This window comes from Phascolarctos cinereus, unplaced genomic scaffold (assembly GCF_003287225.1).
Source record: "Phascolarctos cinereus isolate Bilbo 61053 unplaced genomic scaffold, phaCin_HiC Scaffold_7;HRSCAF=346, whole genome shotgun sequence".
In the NCBI taxonomy this organism is placed as follows: domain Eukaryota; kingdom Metazoa; phylum Chordata; class Mammalia; order Diprotodontia; family Phascolarctidae; genus Phascolarctos; species Phascolarctos cinereus.
In genome coordinates, this window is record NW_027556180.1 from 88,349,415 (window position 1) to 88,366,381 (window position 16,967).

The following is a 16,967-nucleotide window of genomic DNA, read 5'->3' on the forward strand; positions in this document are numbered from 1 at the left end:
TAGAGCTGAAAGAGACCTTAGAATTAATCTATTACTGGTATTTAAAACTTTTGTGTCACGGACTCCTTTGGCAGTCTGGTGAAGCCTATGGACCCTTTGTTAGAATGTTTTTATATGCATAAGTTACAAAGGAAACTAACTATGCAGCTATCTAAATATTATTTTAAAAATTCACAGACCCCAAGTTAAGAATCCGTGATTTCTATATAAAATGATTCTTTATTTTATGCACGTATACTGAGACACAAAGAGGACAAGGCTAACACTTAATGCCTTTGGGCCCTCATTTCTTCATCTGTAAAATAAGGGCATTAGATTACATGACCCCTAAGGTCTCTTTCACCTCTAAATCTAGTATCCTGTTACAAGAGACAATAACCCTATTTCATATAGTTTAGTGGGTTTACAAGGCCAAAAAATCCTTCTCAGGTGGCCAAAACAGTAATAACAAGCCTCTACATATTTGGCTAGGTTAGTCCTCTGACAAGAGACAACTGGCCACATTACCAATTATCATACTTGAAGCCTTTTCAGCTAGGTAGAGCCTAACAGAAGACACAAATACTGCCAGCCTGGATGAAGCCTATTAATTATTGACATTTTACTGTGGCATTTTATTTTAATCAGCTTGTTCAATACACCTACATAAGTTATGTTCAAATGGTAGTTCTAGATCAAGAGGGTAAGAGGGAAAAGTAATTTGGAGCTCAAAATTCCTTATAAAGGATGATGAGGAATAATAACAACTGCCATGTCCATAGTAATTTAATGTAAACAAAGCATTTTCACAATCCTTTGAGGTAACAGAAGTATCATTTTCTCTGTTTCAAGAAAAAGAATCTAAGGTTAGTCACACAGTTGAGTGCTGGACTTGCATGCAGGCCCAGTGTTCTTTGCACTGCACTAAATGACCAGTGACTTCACTGTAAGTGGAGATGGCATGCTAAAGACTAACACTTTAGGGATCTCCTAAAGATATCCCTCTGCACTACAGAGGAGGTTCTAAGCAGTGCTAGATACTTGTCAAGATGAATGTCAATGGGGGAAAATCAGTGCTGCCCCAAGAGCCATTAAGAATAGTGATGAGGTTTTGTTTTGTTTCTTCTTTCTTGTGGTTCCTCCTATTGGTTCTAATTGTTCCTTACATCATGACTAACGTGAAAATATTTAATAGGAATGTTTATGTAGGAACTATGTCAGACTGCACACCATCTTGGGGAGGAAGTGTATGAAAAAAGCATGTGGAAGTGACTGTTGAAAGCCAAAAATAAATTAATAATTATAAAAATTTTAAAAAGAGAAGAATACTGTTGGGCCAACACACGCGAGGCATTTACTACCCCTTGGCTGCCTGATCTAAGCCTCAGGATCCACTGGCATGTCTGCAGCAATTTATAAGGAGGGACTAAAAAACTTGTTTGGAAATCTGCTTAGTCTCCTCTCCCCACTCCTGTCTCCCTCCAAAGGCAAATGGCCTGAATTTTCAAGACGCCACCATCAACAACATTCCCAAGAGTGAAAGAGCTGAAAGACAGTAACAAATGGGATAATATCTTGTTACTTTCTACCAAAGGAAAAGAACTTCATCAAATGTCTTTTGACCTACTTAATATGCACTTTCAATCTAGAATTCAGAATTTCCCTGAGGCTTTAAGTAGCAACACAATAAATTAAATATCATTCTTTGTTGTACAAATCTGACCACTCTGAGAAATTGTACTAAATCTGCTATTTAGTCAGTTATAGGTCAGCAATTTCTAAGTTTTATTCTATCAAACTCATTCCCTCTGGCCAGTAGGGTAAAAGAGATCCACAAAGGAAGAAGTCCAGTTTTATTTGATCTGTTTTACAAAGTTATACACAAGGACAAATAAGAAATCTCTAACAAGTTAATGTATAACTTCACTTACAAATTCCTACTAAGTTCTTCCAGATATACACTTATAGGCCCTAGCATATCTAAAGATGTACACAAAGAATTAAGGGCCTACATTTTGAGGTAATAAAGTTCTAGAATTAAAGCAACCAACATGAACCAGAGCCCCTACATCGAAACTATCATTGGCAATGTAAAGTTAAAGTCTACAGATAACAGAACTTTTTGAATAGTTTCATTAATATCTCCTACAAAACATAAAAAGAATTCAATGGTAAATAAGATAAGGTCCTCAAACATATTCTACTAGCATTAAAACTTATTCTAAGGGAGCCTCAAGGGGCTAAACTCAGATGAGGATGATATGGCAGCTGGAGATTGAAGAAGTTAGGGAGAAACAAAGGTACTAAAAGCAAAAGATAAGATTATATGGAATCAAAACATGCTTTCCAGTTTTATGGAATGCTAGTAGATATCTAAGGTCATCAAATAAACAAACCTGTAAAATGAAGAGGCAGGGGAACATGTAGCTAAAGATAATATAAACAGAATAGATTACATCTAAAAAGCTAACAAAAAGTATCTACGGTACAGTAAAAGATCAAGAATCTTTATCTTCTGGGGCCAATCAATTTATAAACTTTTGTCAATTCTGTAATGTACCACAGACTAGTTTATATACACTTAATTTCTTCTTATGTCTCTTCCTATCTGCACTGGTTTCCCTCTCTTCTCAAACTGGTCTCTGCCTCAATCATTGCTTCCCATCTCTCCCAGTCTCCTGCCCAAATAGCTCTGCCACCCTCCCAATCTAACCTATTACTATCCCTGTCTGACTTTCTATTCTACTACTCAATTAAACTGACTAGATTCACTTCCCTCCCCCTAACTACTAATGTCACTTAGCACCCTTGGTAGTTACTTCAGCTATTACCCATAGGATGTTTCTCTAACTTCTGTCCTTGGGTCTTTCAAGTATACAGATTTTGTGCTGAGAAAATAAGACTGTCTTTGTTTCCTGAAATAACTACTTCAAAGGCACAGAAGCTTTGTATTAGAATACTATTTACCCAGTAGGACAATGGTAAGAAAAATGTAATTCTCTGTGCACACAGCACTTTATTAGTTGGAAAAATGTCATTTATTGGGACCTTTATTTCATTTAAGATTAAAAAATTCTGAGGAAGGCAATTCAAATAAATTAAGTACTGCTTCATTGATTCCACTGACATTCACTTTCCACAAAACGTTTTGCTTTTTTCTAAATCTTTTTAGAAAAAGTGTTGAGATATGTAGAAGAAATTTAATTGGTGCCTAAATAAAAGCCTACTTGATGATGTCTCAGAAGGTAACCAAACTCCCCTACACACACACACACACACACACACCACCCCTGCCCAATCATGTGAATGGTACAAAAAGCATCAGAAAATAACATTTTATGATGTCCCATTTCCTGCGGCATATTTACCCAATAGGTAAATTTTCAGTGCCCTCCCTAGAAATAAGACATTAAGCATTTATGGTTGTTAACAAATCTAACTCATATACATTCAGCAAGCTGAAAAAAATCTGTCAGTTTCACTGCATATAACTGGAGCACTATAGACAATCCAATTTTTGAATCACTAATTTCACACACAAAACAATGGGAAAAACGAAACGCCTGAAAAGTCATCAACATAACTGATGGCAGCTTGGGGAAGAGTGTGTAGAAGGTGGGGGAGGAAGGGCAGTAAATCAGATAACAGTTCATGATTTATTCTAAATACACAAAAGCTTCTACAACAAGAATTTGGGTCTATGAATATCTTTACTGTGAAACAGGCCCAGGAGAACTCAACTTCTCTGATACAGAAAATGAGCTATTCGGAATCTATTCAATGAATGTTTATCAAGTGTCCAATATGTGTAAGAACCTGCGCTGTATGAACTGAGTAATATACAAATATGAATCAAACATAATCCCAGACCTCAGTGGAGGTCTCAGTGAAGTATATGATCTTTCAGGAAGGAATATATAACAAAAGATGTGAACAAAATTAAAAGCAGGGTATGCTTAACTTTAATAGCTTAAGTATTAATGTTAAGCTTTAATAGCTTAAAACTGTACTCAGTCTTTTGGAACACCTTTTGATGTGTAAAGAAAGACCCAAGAAAAATTATCTTCAAAGTATATGTGATTCCTTACTGTTAAGACACTAAAACATTCAGTAGCATAACATCCTTTTCCTCCCTATCCATTCAGTCCTCAAATCTTTGCAGTGTGGGCTGCTTGCCACACCACCAGTTTTTGAAACTGTTCTCTTTAACATTCATCCTTATATCTCAATCCAAGTAGATTTGTTCAGTTGTCATCCTCCTAGATCCCTGTGCTGCACAGGATGGAAATCCCAGGTCTACTATCTATGACCTTGGGCACATTTAACATCTTTGGGCCTGTTTCCTTGCATATAAAATGAGGAGGCTGGAAGAGATGAAATTTAAAACTCTAACTATTATGGTCTATCTGCCTACTCTTTCCTCTTGGTACTTGTAACCCTCTCTATCTTTGTGGTCCTCCCCCTTACTTGCAGACTATTCCTTCTAGGTCCTCTTAACTCTATCCATCCACCAAATGTGAGGATTTACCCAAAGATATATTCAAGGCTCTTTTCCCTCCACCATTCTCTCCTTGTTCACTATATATAATCCATTTTCATGGCTTTGAGTTATTACTCATCCTGGCAATTCCTAAGTCTTTATCTCTAGTCTGGACCTCTTCCCTGAGTTGCAAACCTGCATTTAGCCAAGCTAGATGTTTCCACTGGATGTGGCACATTAACACCCCAAACTCACAATAGCCAAAACCAAACTCATTCCTACCCCCCCCACTTCCTAATTCTCATTAACTGAGCCAGTTTCACAGCCATCCATGCTCAAAACCTTGTAGCTGTCTTTGATTCATTGTTTTAGGATATTTTCTTTCACTAAGTCTTCACTGACTTTAGTTTTAGGGCTGATTCAAAAATCACACTTCCTATTTGATGAATGTCTTGTCTTAGTCAAAGCACTCATACCCTTAAGTAACCCATTATTGGTGCTCTGTAGCAAAACTTAATATCATCTTAGTAATTTTGCACAGATTCCTAGTCATTTATTAAGCATTTATTAGGTGCCAAGCACCGTGTTTGGTTTTGCAGAACTGATTTTTTCCCTTTTTCTTTTCTATTCTTTTGTTTCAAGGGATGGCTTCTGGGGAAGAATAGATTTGGAATCAAAAGTGATGTGAAAACAAATGATATAATCTTTTAATTCTAACAGGAATTGTTTCACATAAAAAGAACCACATTCTCAATAGTGGTCTCCAATGATGCTGATCACAACCACTACTTTCTTGCCCAATATAATCCTTGTCCACATGGTCACATAATCCTCACTAATGGATCTAACAGATTTCTAGTCAGTTCCCTATAATGGATTTATATAGTTAGGCATACTCTAGATTTAGTTCTTTATTTTTTTAATAGATGTTACATTGTTGGATGCTCCCATATATTTTTCTTTTCTTTTTTTTTTAAAGGCAATTGGGGTTAAGTGACTTGCCCAGGGTCACACAGCTAGTAAGTGTCAAGTGTTTGGTCTGAGGACAGATTTGAACTCAGGTCCCCTGACTTCAGGGCTGGTGCTCTATCCACTGCGCCACCTAGCTGCCCCTCCCATATATTTTTAACATACATTTATGCCTCTCGGTATAATCTCTGATAATTATTATGTTTATTAAAAAAAAGTTTTCATTTCTTATTCAGTCCTATCCTTAGAAATGCTTTACTACAGACAGGGCAAGGTGACAGCCTCCTTTTGCAGATGAAACTGGGAAACAAGTGGCAATTAAAGAGGGATTTAATTTACCCAAGATTACAAAGTTAATGTTAGAACCGTATTAAAACTTAGTTTTTTCTTTTAAATTTAGTTTTTTCAATGAACAAAAATTTATTCTTTCCCAACCAGTTCCCCATAAAAAAGAACTTAGTTTTCTTAACTCTTAGCAGAAACGAGACCATACAGCAGACATGTATCCCTTGACCCTGACAATAATACTCTAAATCTGTATAGCACTTTACCGTGTACAAAGAGCTTGCAAATACATTACCACATCTGATTCCCACAACAACCCTGTGAAGTAGTTATTACTTTATGTAATAGATGTGTCCCTGGAAAACTGTATGTAAACCAAATTTTGTGAAATGAGTAATTTTTATGCACACGAAGAACTCCCTATTTCATGGAACTTTGATGACACCATTTGTAAAGTAAAGAGGCCTTTTGTAAAACAGATAATTCTTCGTTTGTTTTATAAAATTTGGCAAACTTTAAAGTGCCATATTAATGTCAACGTTTATTATTAAGTCTAGATATGGGGGTTTTCTTAGAAGTAGGTCACACCTATAACTTAAAACTAGACTAATTCTGACTAACTGGAACTTGCCCACTACAGCAAAGTAATGATAAACTTTAATCACAATATACAGTTTTAAAGAAATACAGCCAGCCATTACTTTCAAACATGTTCAAATATGAAACTAACAGGCTTAGCAAGTAGGAGATCAGTCTATTTAATGAATACAATCTATATTAATGAATACAAAACGTATCTGAAAGCCAGCCTAGCCTAGTGCATAGAGGACTGTTCTCAATCAGGATGCCTGAGGTTCAGGTCCTGCCCCTGACACATACTGGCTGTGTGATTACAGTTAAGCCAAGGCACTACACCTCTCAATGGCACAAGTAAGACTTTAAGTCGCAAAATAACTGCTGATCTGAATTTGTAGAGGGAGTCTCTTTATCAGATGTTCCCAATAAATTAATGAAATCACAGGTCTGAACCAAAAGAAAAAAGTCTTAGTTATTATTACACCCACTGTATATTCTGTCAGACTTCACTGATGTGTTTGGTTTCACAGAACTGATTTTTTCCCTTTTTCTTTTTTATTCTTTTGTTTCAAGGGATGGCTCTCTGGGTAAGGAATTGGGGAAGAATATATTTGGAAACAAAAGTGATATCAAAACAAATGATATAATCTTTTAATTCTAACAAGAATTTTTTCACATAAAAAGAACCACATTTTCAATAGTGATCTCCAATGATGCTGATCACAACCTCCACTTTCTTAGTCAATGTAATCCTTGTCCATACAGTCACATAATCCTCTTCAATGGAGCTAACCAATGTGCTGGAGACCTTCCTTTAGCTATTTTAGCATTCCATGAGTCCCAGTTCGATATGTGGATTGTCTATCTATTATTCCTCACTCTTGTGTATGACCAGTCCGCCTCCTTTTATGGTAAAACATGTTCTTGATAATCTTTTTATGCCACCTCTTTTACTCGAATCATTATTGGAAACATGACCTATGCTGTTCAGAGATCAGCAGTCACATATACAAACACTAGAAGAATATTAACAAGATGGCCTTTTTGTGCGACAGTGTAATTTCCCAAACACAACCAAGCAAACTCTCTCCTCCTCACATACAAGTCTAGACACTGCTTGCTGGCTATCTGTAGTGGACAAGCTCTATGTACTGATGTATTTACCTTAATGGACTACCTATTCATAGAGGTTAAGTGACTTACTCAAGGTCACACAGAGGGTAAATGTCTGAGGCCATATTTGAACTCAGGTCTTCCCAATTCCAGGACCAGTACTCTGTGCACTATGGTGCCACCTAGCAGCCTTGAACACAGGCCTTACACATACAAAGCATTTAGTAAATTTTTGTTAAACTGAATACAGTCTTTTGCTATGTTAAATGTGGATTAGTCTGGCTATTTCTCATTAGCAGTAAATTCAATGCAATATGCACAATTTTACAAAGCTTACAAAGCAGAGGAGGAATGGGCTCGATGTCACTGCCTTTGCATTTTGAACATTTAAATGCAAGAATCAGAAGCAGCATCCATTACCTTGGCATGTTGTCTCTTTTAACAGAGGAGGGGAAAATGGGTAAAGTACAAAGAAGACAGCGTCCAGGAGAAAGGGGGAAGAAGAGCAGAGGGCTCATCAAGGTCTCGGCGCTGCTGGTTTTGCGAAGTCAAAAAGCATCGCAATGAGAGCAGGCCTCCGAGGGATAACACAGGCTTTCCAACAAAGAGAGAAGATTTTGCTCGAATTTTTGCATGCAAGTCATCTCAAGCACTCTGGCTCATTATTAGGGCTTTGTGTCACTTCTGGCTATGCACCAGCTGCATCTGCCCTCATTTTTTGTGGGAAATTGTAAGTTATAATTTTGCTTGGGAAGCTAAAATTGTTCATTTTTCATTTTTTTTCCCCTCAATGATCCAATACGGGAGAAGGTTTTATTAACTTAAGAGGTACAATGACACACAATACTGTACCTTTTACTACTCATCATATTCTTAAGTGTGATTTAATTCAATGGTGGAGCCAATTTATTTTATGCAGCAATAGATTTCCAATTTTCTAAATCAAAACATGATTTTGTGGCTAAATTTTACTTTACCCACACACATACCTAATCAATATAGTTTACTTAGTACCAAATGTCATTTTAAGAATTCCATTGCCCTACAAATTAGCATTCACATATTTCTTAGAATACTCAATAGCTATTTAGTTTGAAAGGCACTCTATTCCTTCAAAGCACAGACATTATATATCTTGAATTTATTAATGTTTATTCATTCTGATTAAGCTGATTTTTACTCCTTACTTTCAGATTTTTTTTAAAGTAACCCTAAACTTTGCCACATTTCAAATCATCTATCATAAAAGAGCCAACCATAAAATGACTCCCTTTCAACAAGCACTGAATGAACCAAGTTTCAGTTGAATGCCTCAGTGCTGTTCCAGAAGTGATTTTCTAAACTTTCACTTTTCTTCCCATGACGAAATTTCTCAAAACATTTCAGCATAAAGATTATAATTACTTTGTGCTTTCCTGATAATACTAATGCCTTGATTAATGCTGCTCTTTTTCCCTTCATTCACTTATAACTTGTTTTTCACAGCCTGGAGGTTTAAAATGAAGCGGATTTCAAAATCAGAAGACCAAACACTTCAAATAGAAAACTAAAAACCAAGCCACTGTAAAAAAATGTTTCCAAATAACAAAGGATGTCCAGGGAAGAGAACAAGTTGTCTGTCCTGGCAAGCTTGCCTTTATGATTTTTTTAAAATTATGAATAACTTATCTATGCTATTACATCAGTGTGAATCAACCATCCTTCAATTTTATGTCGCACTATGCTGTGGACACTATAAATGAACCTTAAAGCAATTGGCAGATGAAACTTAAATAAAGGAGGTGGTAAAGGTAGAAAGAATGAAGACATTTTAGTCTAAACACAAGTCATTTTTCAAGTGCAGTAAAGCAGTCATGTTCAAAACACTTACCATTATTACTGCTCTCAGAATTTTCTTCAGGCTGGCCTTCTGTAGAACAAGAAAAATGTGCTTTTGTGATCGTGGTGAACAACAAAAATTATTTTAAAACTATAATATGACAAACAATGGCTACTGAAAAAAAAAGAAGGCATTAACTTAAAAGGGGATAAAACCTACATAGGTACACAACTTCAAAAGCCATCTTTCTAAAAGCTTCTATTTCTTCAGCCCTTAGCAGAACACAAAAAGAATAACTATGGGGAACAAAAAGTAGTGAGGCAAAGTACTGTGTGTGTGTGTGTGTGTGTGTGTCTTATTCCCTCTCTTCTTCCTCTTTCCTTCCTTCCTTCCCTCCCTCTTCCTCTATCCTTATCTCTTTCTTCCTCCCTCTTTTCCCTGCCCCCTTCTGTCTCTCTCTTCCCTAATTTTTATTAGGCTATTGTAGGAAACCAAATACTTTGTAATTAAAAAAAAAGGTTATAGTGCCCATAAAAGACATGATTTACAGAGAATAAAGTTTATACTGGACTGGGTTAATTCCAAGCTGGTTTCTTAAACTATAGTAGGAGATGAAGATTAGCAAAAACTGGGGGTGGGGGTGGGGGAGGAATGCCAGGAGAGACTGGGTACTCATGATTCACCCCTCATTGCTCAGCTTGGAATACTGTGAAAAATCAAAGAGTACATTTTGTAAAATTAATAACACAACAGTAATCAAGAGTGCCATATTTGAATGTAAAGAAGATCCTAGGATCACCTTCATGATAAGCTGAGGCACTATCATAAGACTTTAAATGCATATGTATTCACGATTTAAACAAAGGGTAGTTCTCTGTATTTTAACAAATTATTTTTATTGCACCTTCTTTTTCTTGGTAAAGGTTGATAGATGATATTAAAGGCTCTTGGTCTATTTGACAGAGAACTGAGCTTGCTTGGAAGTTGGGGTGAAACTGAGATTTCGTCTAAGCCCTTGCAATATGGTTTCAATGCGGATGATAAAGTGCTTAGTTCAGTTACATTGTCAACACTTACCTTTGGGAAGTGAAGGGACAGAATGTGACAGGGGAAAAGACCACTAATCAGTCATCACTTCCACTTCCCACCCACCCCAGTCGTGTCAAGTTCTGATGCTGTCAGGACACCAAAAGAGGGGAAATAAAAGCTAGCTATTATAAGACCTAATGAAATATCAATAGAGCCTCTTATGACTCCCTCAAAAAGAGAGTAATGTAATTCTGGTCCTTGAATTCAGCTTATTAAACCTTTTTTATTCTGCTGAGATACTAAAAGTTCCACTTTTACAAAGAGCGAATAAAATAATTCAGGGTTGTCCCTAAATAAAAGCCATCAGAGCATACAAGAGAAAGGTAAATTGCAAAGAACACTGGTTCCGGACTCAATTTGACTAATGGCTAGCCACTAGCTGCATCACTTCAGACAAATCCCTCACCCTCTCTGAGCCTTGGGTTCTTTATCCGTAAAACAGGCAAAAATTTTGCACTGCACACCTCATGGGATGGTTGTAAAGAAAATTATTCCTAAAGACTATAATATAAATATTTCATTTTTCTTAAATTGTGTAAAAGAGACATCAATTAAACTGTTCATTTTCTTTTCAAAATATGAAGTTCTATAGAAATAAAAAAGAGAAGAAATACTAAAATAAGCAAAACACTAGAGTTAGAGCTCAAATAGAATGCAAATGTCCAAACTCTGAACATCCTACTAAAAAGTAGACTAGATCCACACCATCTCTCACACTGTTCCCCTTTTTCTCACTCCTGAAACCCTGACTCTGGCTCAGGCCCTCACCCTCTCTTATCTGAACCAATGCAAAAGTCTCCTAAATGATCTCTCCCTCTATTCTCTTCCCTCTCTAATTCCTCTTCCACCTAGTCGCCAAGCAGATATTCCAAACCATATCTGAGCCACATTGTTATTCTCTCACCCTAATACAGCTTCAGTAGGCCTCTAGTGTCTATGGGATAAAATACAAATTCAAGCCTTAGCTGCCATTCAAAACTTGTCCCTAGACATGATGGAACAGGATATGATATGATATACCTGGGGGGGGGAGTGGCCCAAGGGTTCCCTCATGTCTGGAATGTCCTCCCTCCTCACAGAATCGTTGGTTTTCTTCAAAGCACAGCTCAGGTGACACCCCTTACTTGAATGAAGCCTGCCATGTTCTCTTCAGTTATTAGGAATCTCTCTCTCTTGAAATGACTTTGTATATAACTTGTATTTACTTACTTGTGCACATGCTGCATTCCCTCAGTAGAATGTAAACTCCTTGAGGGCAGTTATTATTTTGATATCGCCTTTGCATCCCCAGAGCCTAGCACAGTGCTGTGCACATAATAAACACTCTAAGTGTTTGCTGAATTAAACTGAATCATGTAGAATTTATAACTAGAAAAAGACTAAAGGGCAAAATATTACTAGTTAAATATTCAATAATAATAATTCAGGCTAATCATATACTTTAAGTCAAAGTCTATTCTATAAATTATTTTTAAAGAACATAAACTTTGGCTTATTTTCCTAAAAAGCTGAACTATTCAGGTGAAGGCATATTCTACTCAAAATTCCAAAGCATAGATTCGTAAACTTGGTTAATAGATTTGATAACTAAAATCCTAGAAAGACATCTACGACAGGCTACATAAATATATCTGTAAATGCCTTTTTTTACTTTCTGCAGTTACCAGGCAATAAAATTTTCACAGCAGAAAAATCACAGGCTAGACTCAAATGAATTCAGCATGGGATTCCAAATCTTATCTTAACAGTGTACCCTTATACTCCAATTTTTCTCCTGGACTACCGCATCTAGACTTATGTATGGAAAAATACAAACTACAGATACCCCTTCTGCAATATTTTCAGTTATGAAAAGGAGAAAAAAAATTCTACAGTTATTTCCCCCAGTTTGGGACTTGTTTTCTTGAGAGGTGAAAGGGTTTGTGGGCTGGCTGGTCAAAGAAGCAAACAGCCTGATGAATTCTGCCCTGAGAACTTGCCCGTAATCACAACATGATACGGCTCAGTTTGCTCTTCCCCAGATACACAAGATTATCATCACCTGCGGTGATTCAAGATGTTCACTGGTATGAACAGCAAAAGCCAAACCTTTCATTATTTCACATGTGTGCATACAGAGGCATTACAATATGCTGAGCATTTATGAAGGTGGGAGTTGGGGGATTAAAGGAGATAGCCACCAGAAGGAGGTGAATCAGGTCAAATGGGGAATTTCACTAAGCTGAAAAACTGGCAGGTGAATGATAGCTAGCAACTCTGGTTATTACCAACCCATGTTAACAATGAAGACTTATTTCCTTGTAAAATTAGTAACAATATTACTAAAGCTTCCAGTAAATAAAATGGTTAAAAGAAAATGTATGACTTGCTTATAGTAAAAAATGACAACCCACTGAAACAGACACAGAATAGAGTCTTGTCAGCAATGAAGTCAGTATAGTGTTAACAGGTTCAGAATTTCAGGAACACCTTTTTCATCAGCCATAGCCAAAGGAAAGGCATTCAAAGCATTAACAGCTTCTCTGGAAAGGCATAATGGATAGAGAGCTAGCCTTGAAGCAACAAAGACCTGGGTTCAAGTCCTGTCTCAGACACATACTGGCTGTGTAACCCTGGGTAAGTCACCTTTCAGTGCCCCAGGCAACATTCTGAGACCTTCAAATAGAGACAACTTGTCTCGCTACCTTTGGTAAAGAGAGTTTCCTCCTTCAGAGTTACATATAACACAGTCAACAAAAGCATTAAATTCTGATTTATGAGAATTTATACTGAAAATCAAAAATTACATTTTTCTCTGTATAGTATTAAAACTACTTATAAAACAGTAATAATTAAAAGATAAATTGGCTAAAATTTCAAATAACATAGCTGCATTGCAATTACTGAGGAAGCATGGCATAGTGGAGAGAGAACCAAAGCAGGAAAAGTTGGATTGTGTTCTCACTCATGACCTCTGCTGGGTGGGTGACTCTGCACAAGTCATGGAGCCATTCAGAACTCTAGGAAACCCTAAGATGCATCGCTATTGGCCAGCACTGACTGAGGTAGCTTCCTCATCTGGAAATTCCATGGACTAAGAATGTAACAGATCTAGTCCTTATCTCTTAGAGAACAAAGGTAATTAATATTTACAAGCAAAGATGGAGAGGAATAACAACTAAGTAGCAAACAGATGAGAGCTTAATTGTAAGAAGACAAGAGCTTAATGCTTCTCACTGAGACATGCCTCAACATAAATAACGTGCCAGAACTAAATACCACCCCCTCATTAAAAAGACATTTGCTTAAAATAACTAAGATTACTGTGAGAAACAGACATCCTTTTTCAATACATACCAATATTTTAAATGGAATGTTTTATTAGAGAATGATTAACACTGGAATATTATGGGTGATTGGACCTAGAATACTGAACTCTCAATCTTCAGAGAAACTACTGATAATTAATTTTGATTTTCAAAGAGTATTTCCATAGAAATAGAATTCAAACACAACTTACATCTACATATTTCTCAATAAATCTATAAATATACCAGTTTATGTATTAACACATAGACTATGTAGAAAGGTTTACTAAGCAACCATTAAAATAAAATTCTCATACATTTTGGCTTTAAAATGGCAGCTCTCTTTACACAGAGATTATGTTTTGCTGATATCTATGCAGTGACTAACAGAGTCTGATGGGAAATACTACTGAAGAGTTATTCTTATTATTTAAAACCAGAACAAAAAACATGTTTTATATATAGGGATTTAGCAAACTGTGCACTAAAATAAGAGGCCAAAAATGTAAAACTCAGCTTTGATTCTCACATGCATTTAATAACTCACATTCGTGTATTGATTTAAAGTTTACAAAGCACTTTATATACGTCTTCATTTAATCCTCATAACAACCCTGTGAGGGAGGTGCTCTTATCTCCATTTTAAAGATAAGGAAACAGAGGTTTGGAGACTGACCTACCCAGGGTCACAAAGTGTCTGAGGAAGTATGGCACAATCAAAGAACACTGGCATCAGAGTCAGAAATCCTGGGTTCAAATCCTGTCTCTATTTCTTCCCAGTGTCTGTAACCTTAGTCCAGTCACTTAACCTCCCTGGGTCTCGGCATCAACCTCTATAGAAGGAGGGCACTGGTCTCACTGGCCCCCAGGGCTGGTCAGTGCTCTATCACTAAGCTTAACTTAAATGTATGCTTCTGAGTGACTCAGAATCTCACCCAATGAAACTAATATTCAGAAATAATTTTGTCCAGCCTCATGTCCTGGAACATGGGTTAGATGGAGTGTGCTGTCTCAGAGGACTAAAAATCATTAGAAGAAAACAGTCAATTTCATTCAACACATACTTATTAACCACCTATTATCTATCCAGCTTTGTTCTAGGTACTATAATCAAATATAAGATACCTAATAAAAGATACAAGATGAAATATTAGATGCGCCTGAGTCCTGTCAAGAAGACAGGGCATACACTCAGGAAACAGGTAAAAATAAAAGGTAACAGATGATTAAGTAACCAAGTGAATAGGAGAGACATGAAAAGCTGTAAGGAATTCAGGAGAGATTTACATGGGTTCAAACCCCTGAGGAAGACTGTAAGGAGGATGTGGAATCTGAGCTTGACCTTGCTCCTACATCAACTTGGTTTCAATACGGAAAGTCTGGGCAGAAGGGGCAAGCCATGCTTGGCAAAATAAACAGTATAAGCCAAAAAGCAGATATTGTGGAATAAGTAGAATTGATAACAGGTGTCAGATAACATAGAGGACCCTAAAGGCCAGGCTGAGTAGTTAGAACTTCATCCTTGAAAAAAATGAGATCAAAGTGATGTTTTAAGAAGATCAACCTGCTGACAGCATCCAAATACAAAATATATTTCAAAAGTAAAAAATGACAGGATTTGGTAAACGACTAGATATAATGGCCAATGAAAAGAATCAAAGATGACTCCAAAGTTTCATGAGCAACTGAGAGGAGAAAGTGCCACTGACAGAAAGAGGGATGTTAGGGAGTGCACCATAATGGGTTCAGTTACAGAGGAATGAAAATTGAGGCGGACTGTAAGATACCAAATGGAAAACGTTCACTAGGGTGGTTAAGGATGAGGCTGTGAGAGCAAGGTTCCAGCTCTAGTCTGGTCTTGCACGTTAATAATCACCTCACATTTACACAGCACTTCAAGGTTTATAAACGGTATCCTATGAGCACTGTATGAAGATCTATACCGCTATCTTACAGATGAGGAAACATCATGTCTGTGTGCATGATTACACAACTCATAAGTGCCTAAAGCAGGATTAAACACTGGGCTGAACTCTCTCACTCGCGCTCTCTCTCTCTCTCAGAGAGAGAGAGAGAGAGAGAGAGAGAGAGAGAGAGAGAGAGATATAGATAACTAGATATAGATAGATACAGATATATACACATACATACACGTACACATAAGATATATGTATCCAAAGCTAAACTCAATACTTTTCCCCAGAGACAACCCCAAACTTCTCTGCTATGGTCAAGTGCACTGATCATCACCTTGGTAGGATGCTCAACTCACTTTTCACTCTTAGTTGCTGCACATATGTAAGCAGGTGCCAAATCTGATCATTTCTATCTCTATAACATCTCTTACATCTGTCTCCTCTCCACTTACACAATCACTCATACCCCCAATTCATGCCCTCATCAGCTCTCATCGAAACTACTGCAACAGCCTCCTAACAGTCTCCCTGCCTCAAGTCTCTCTCCTTGCTAATTCATCCATCAGAAAGAGGCCAAAGTGATTGTCCTGAAGTACAAACATGGCCTTGCCAATAGAATCTTCAGGAGCAAATATAAACTCTTCTTTCAGCATTTAAAGCCCTTATTAATCAGGCTTCAGCCTACCTTTCAAGCTTTACCCTTATGTTGCTCCCCTGCATGTACATGCAGGCCACCCAAAACCGGCCTTCTTGCCATCCCTATCTCCTATCGCTGTGCCTTTGTACTAGCTGTCCCTCATGCCTGGAATACACTCCTTACCTGCATCTCATATAATCTCTCTTTTACTTAAAGACACTGCTCAAGCCCCCACCTTCTACATGAAGTCTTTCCTGATTCCCTCAGCTAGTAGGGCCTTGCCCACTAAAATAATTTTGTATCTATTTTGTAAAAACCAAAATAGTATACACTGTCTTCCATATCTAGACTGTAAGTTCCTTGAGGGAAGAGACTATTTTCACTTTTGTGTACTGGTACCCCAAATACAGTTTCTGGCACAGAGCAGAGATGCTTAATTGTTGACTGACTGATTCAAGATCAAAGGAACAACCAAAGACAAAGGCAGAGTACCTGGGACATCATAAAGTTGAAAGAGGTCAATGAGAATGAGTACTGAGAAGGAGACACTGAATGGCCAGAAATATCCACTTCTAGAAAAAAACGCAGTGTAATACAGGCAGAAAACAGACTGCCAAGGATTAAAGAGAGGGGGTACAGATCACTCATTCTGCAAGTCTGGCAAGGAAAGGAGAGACAAAACCAGATGGTAAAGCTAGAAGAACTAATACAGTCAAGAGAAAGTTTTGCAAGAGTCTTGGGGAAGGGGGCAGTTAGGAGGTGCCATGAGGAAAGAGCCAATGGAGAAAGAGAAGCTCAAGTTGTCAAAGAGGGGAGA

At 37.2% G+C, this 16,967-nt stretch overlaps 1 protein-coding gene across 3 annotated transcripts in view; it reads right to left on the reverse strand.

Moving 5' to 3' along the window:
• The window catches only part of GTF2F2 (general transcription factor IIF subunit 2), a 159,532-nt gene that overhangs the window by 119,028 nt on the left and 23,537 nt on the right, over window positions 1–16,967 (reverse strand). For 2 of the 3 annotated variants that reach the window (XM_020971455.2, XM_020971464.2), the window contains exon 5: window positions 9,273–9,311. The exons of the other annotated variant lie outside the window; for it this stretch is intronic. In XM_020971455.2, coding sequence (XP_020827114.1) covers window positions 9,273–9,311 — 39 coding nt within the window. The remainder of the gene's footprint in view (window positions 1–9,272; window positions 9,312–16,967) is intronic. 3 annotated transcript variants of the gene reach the window in all.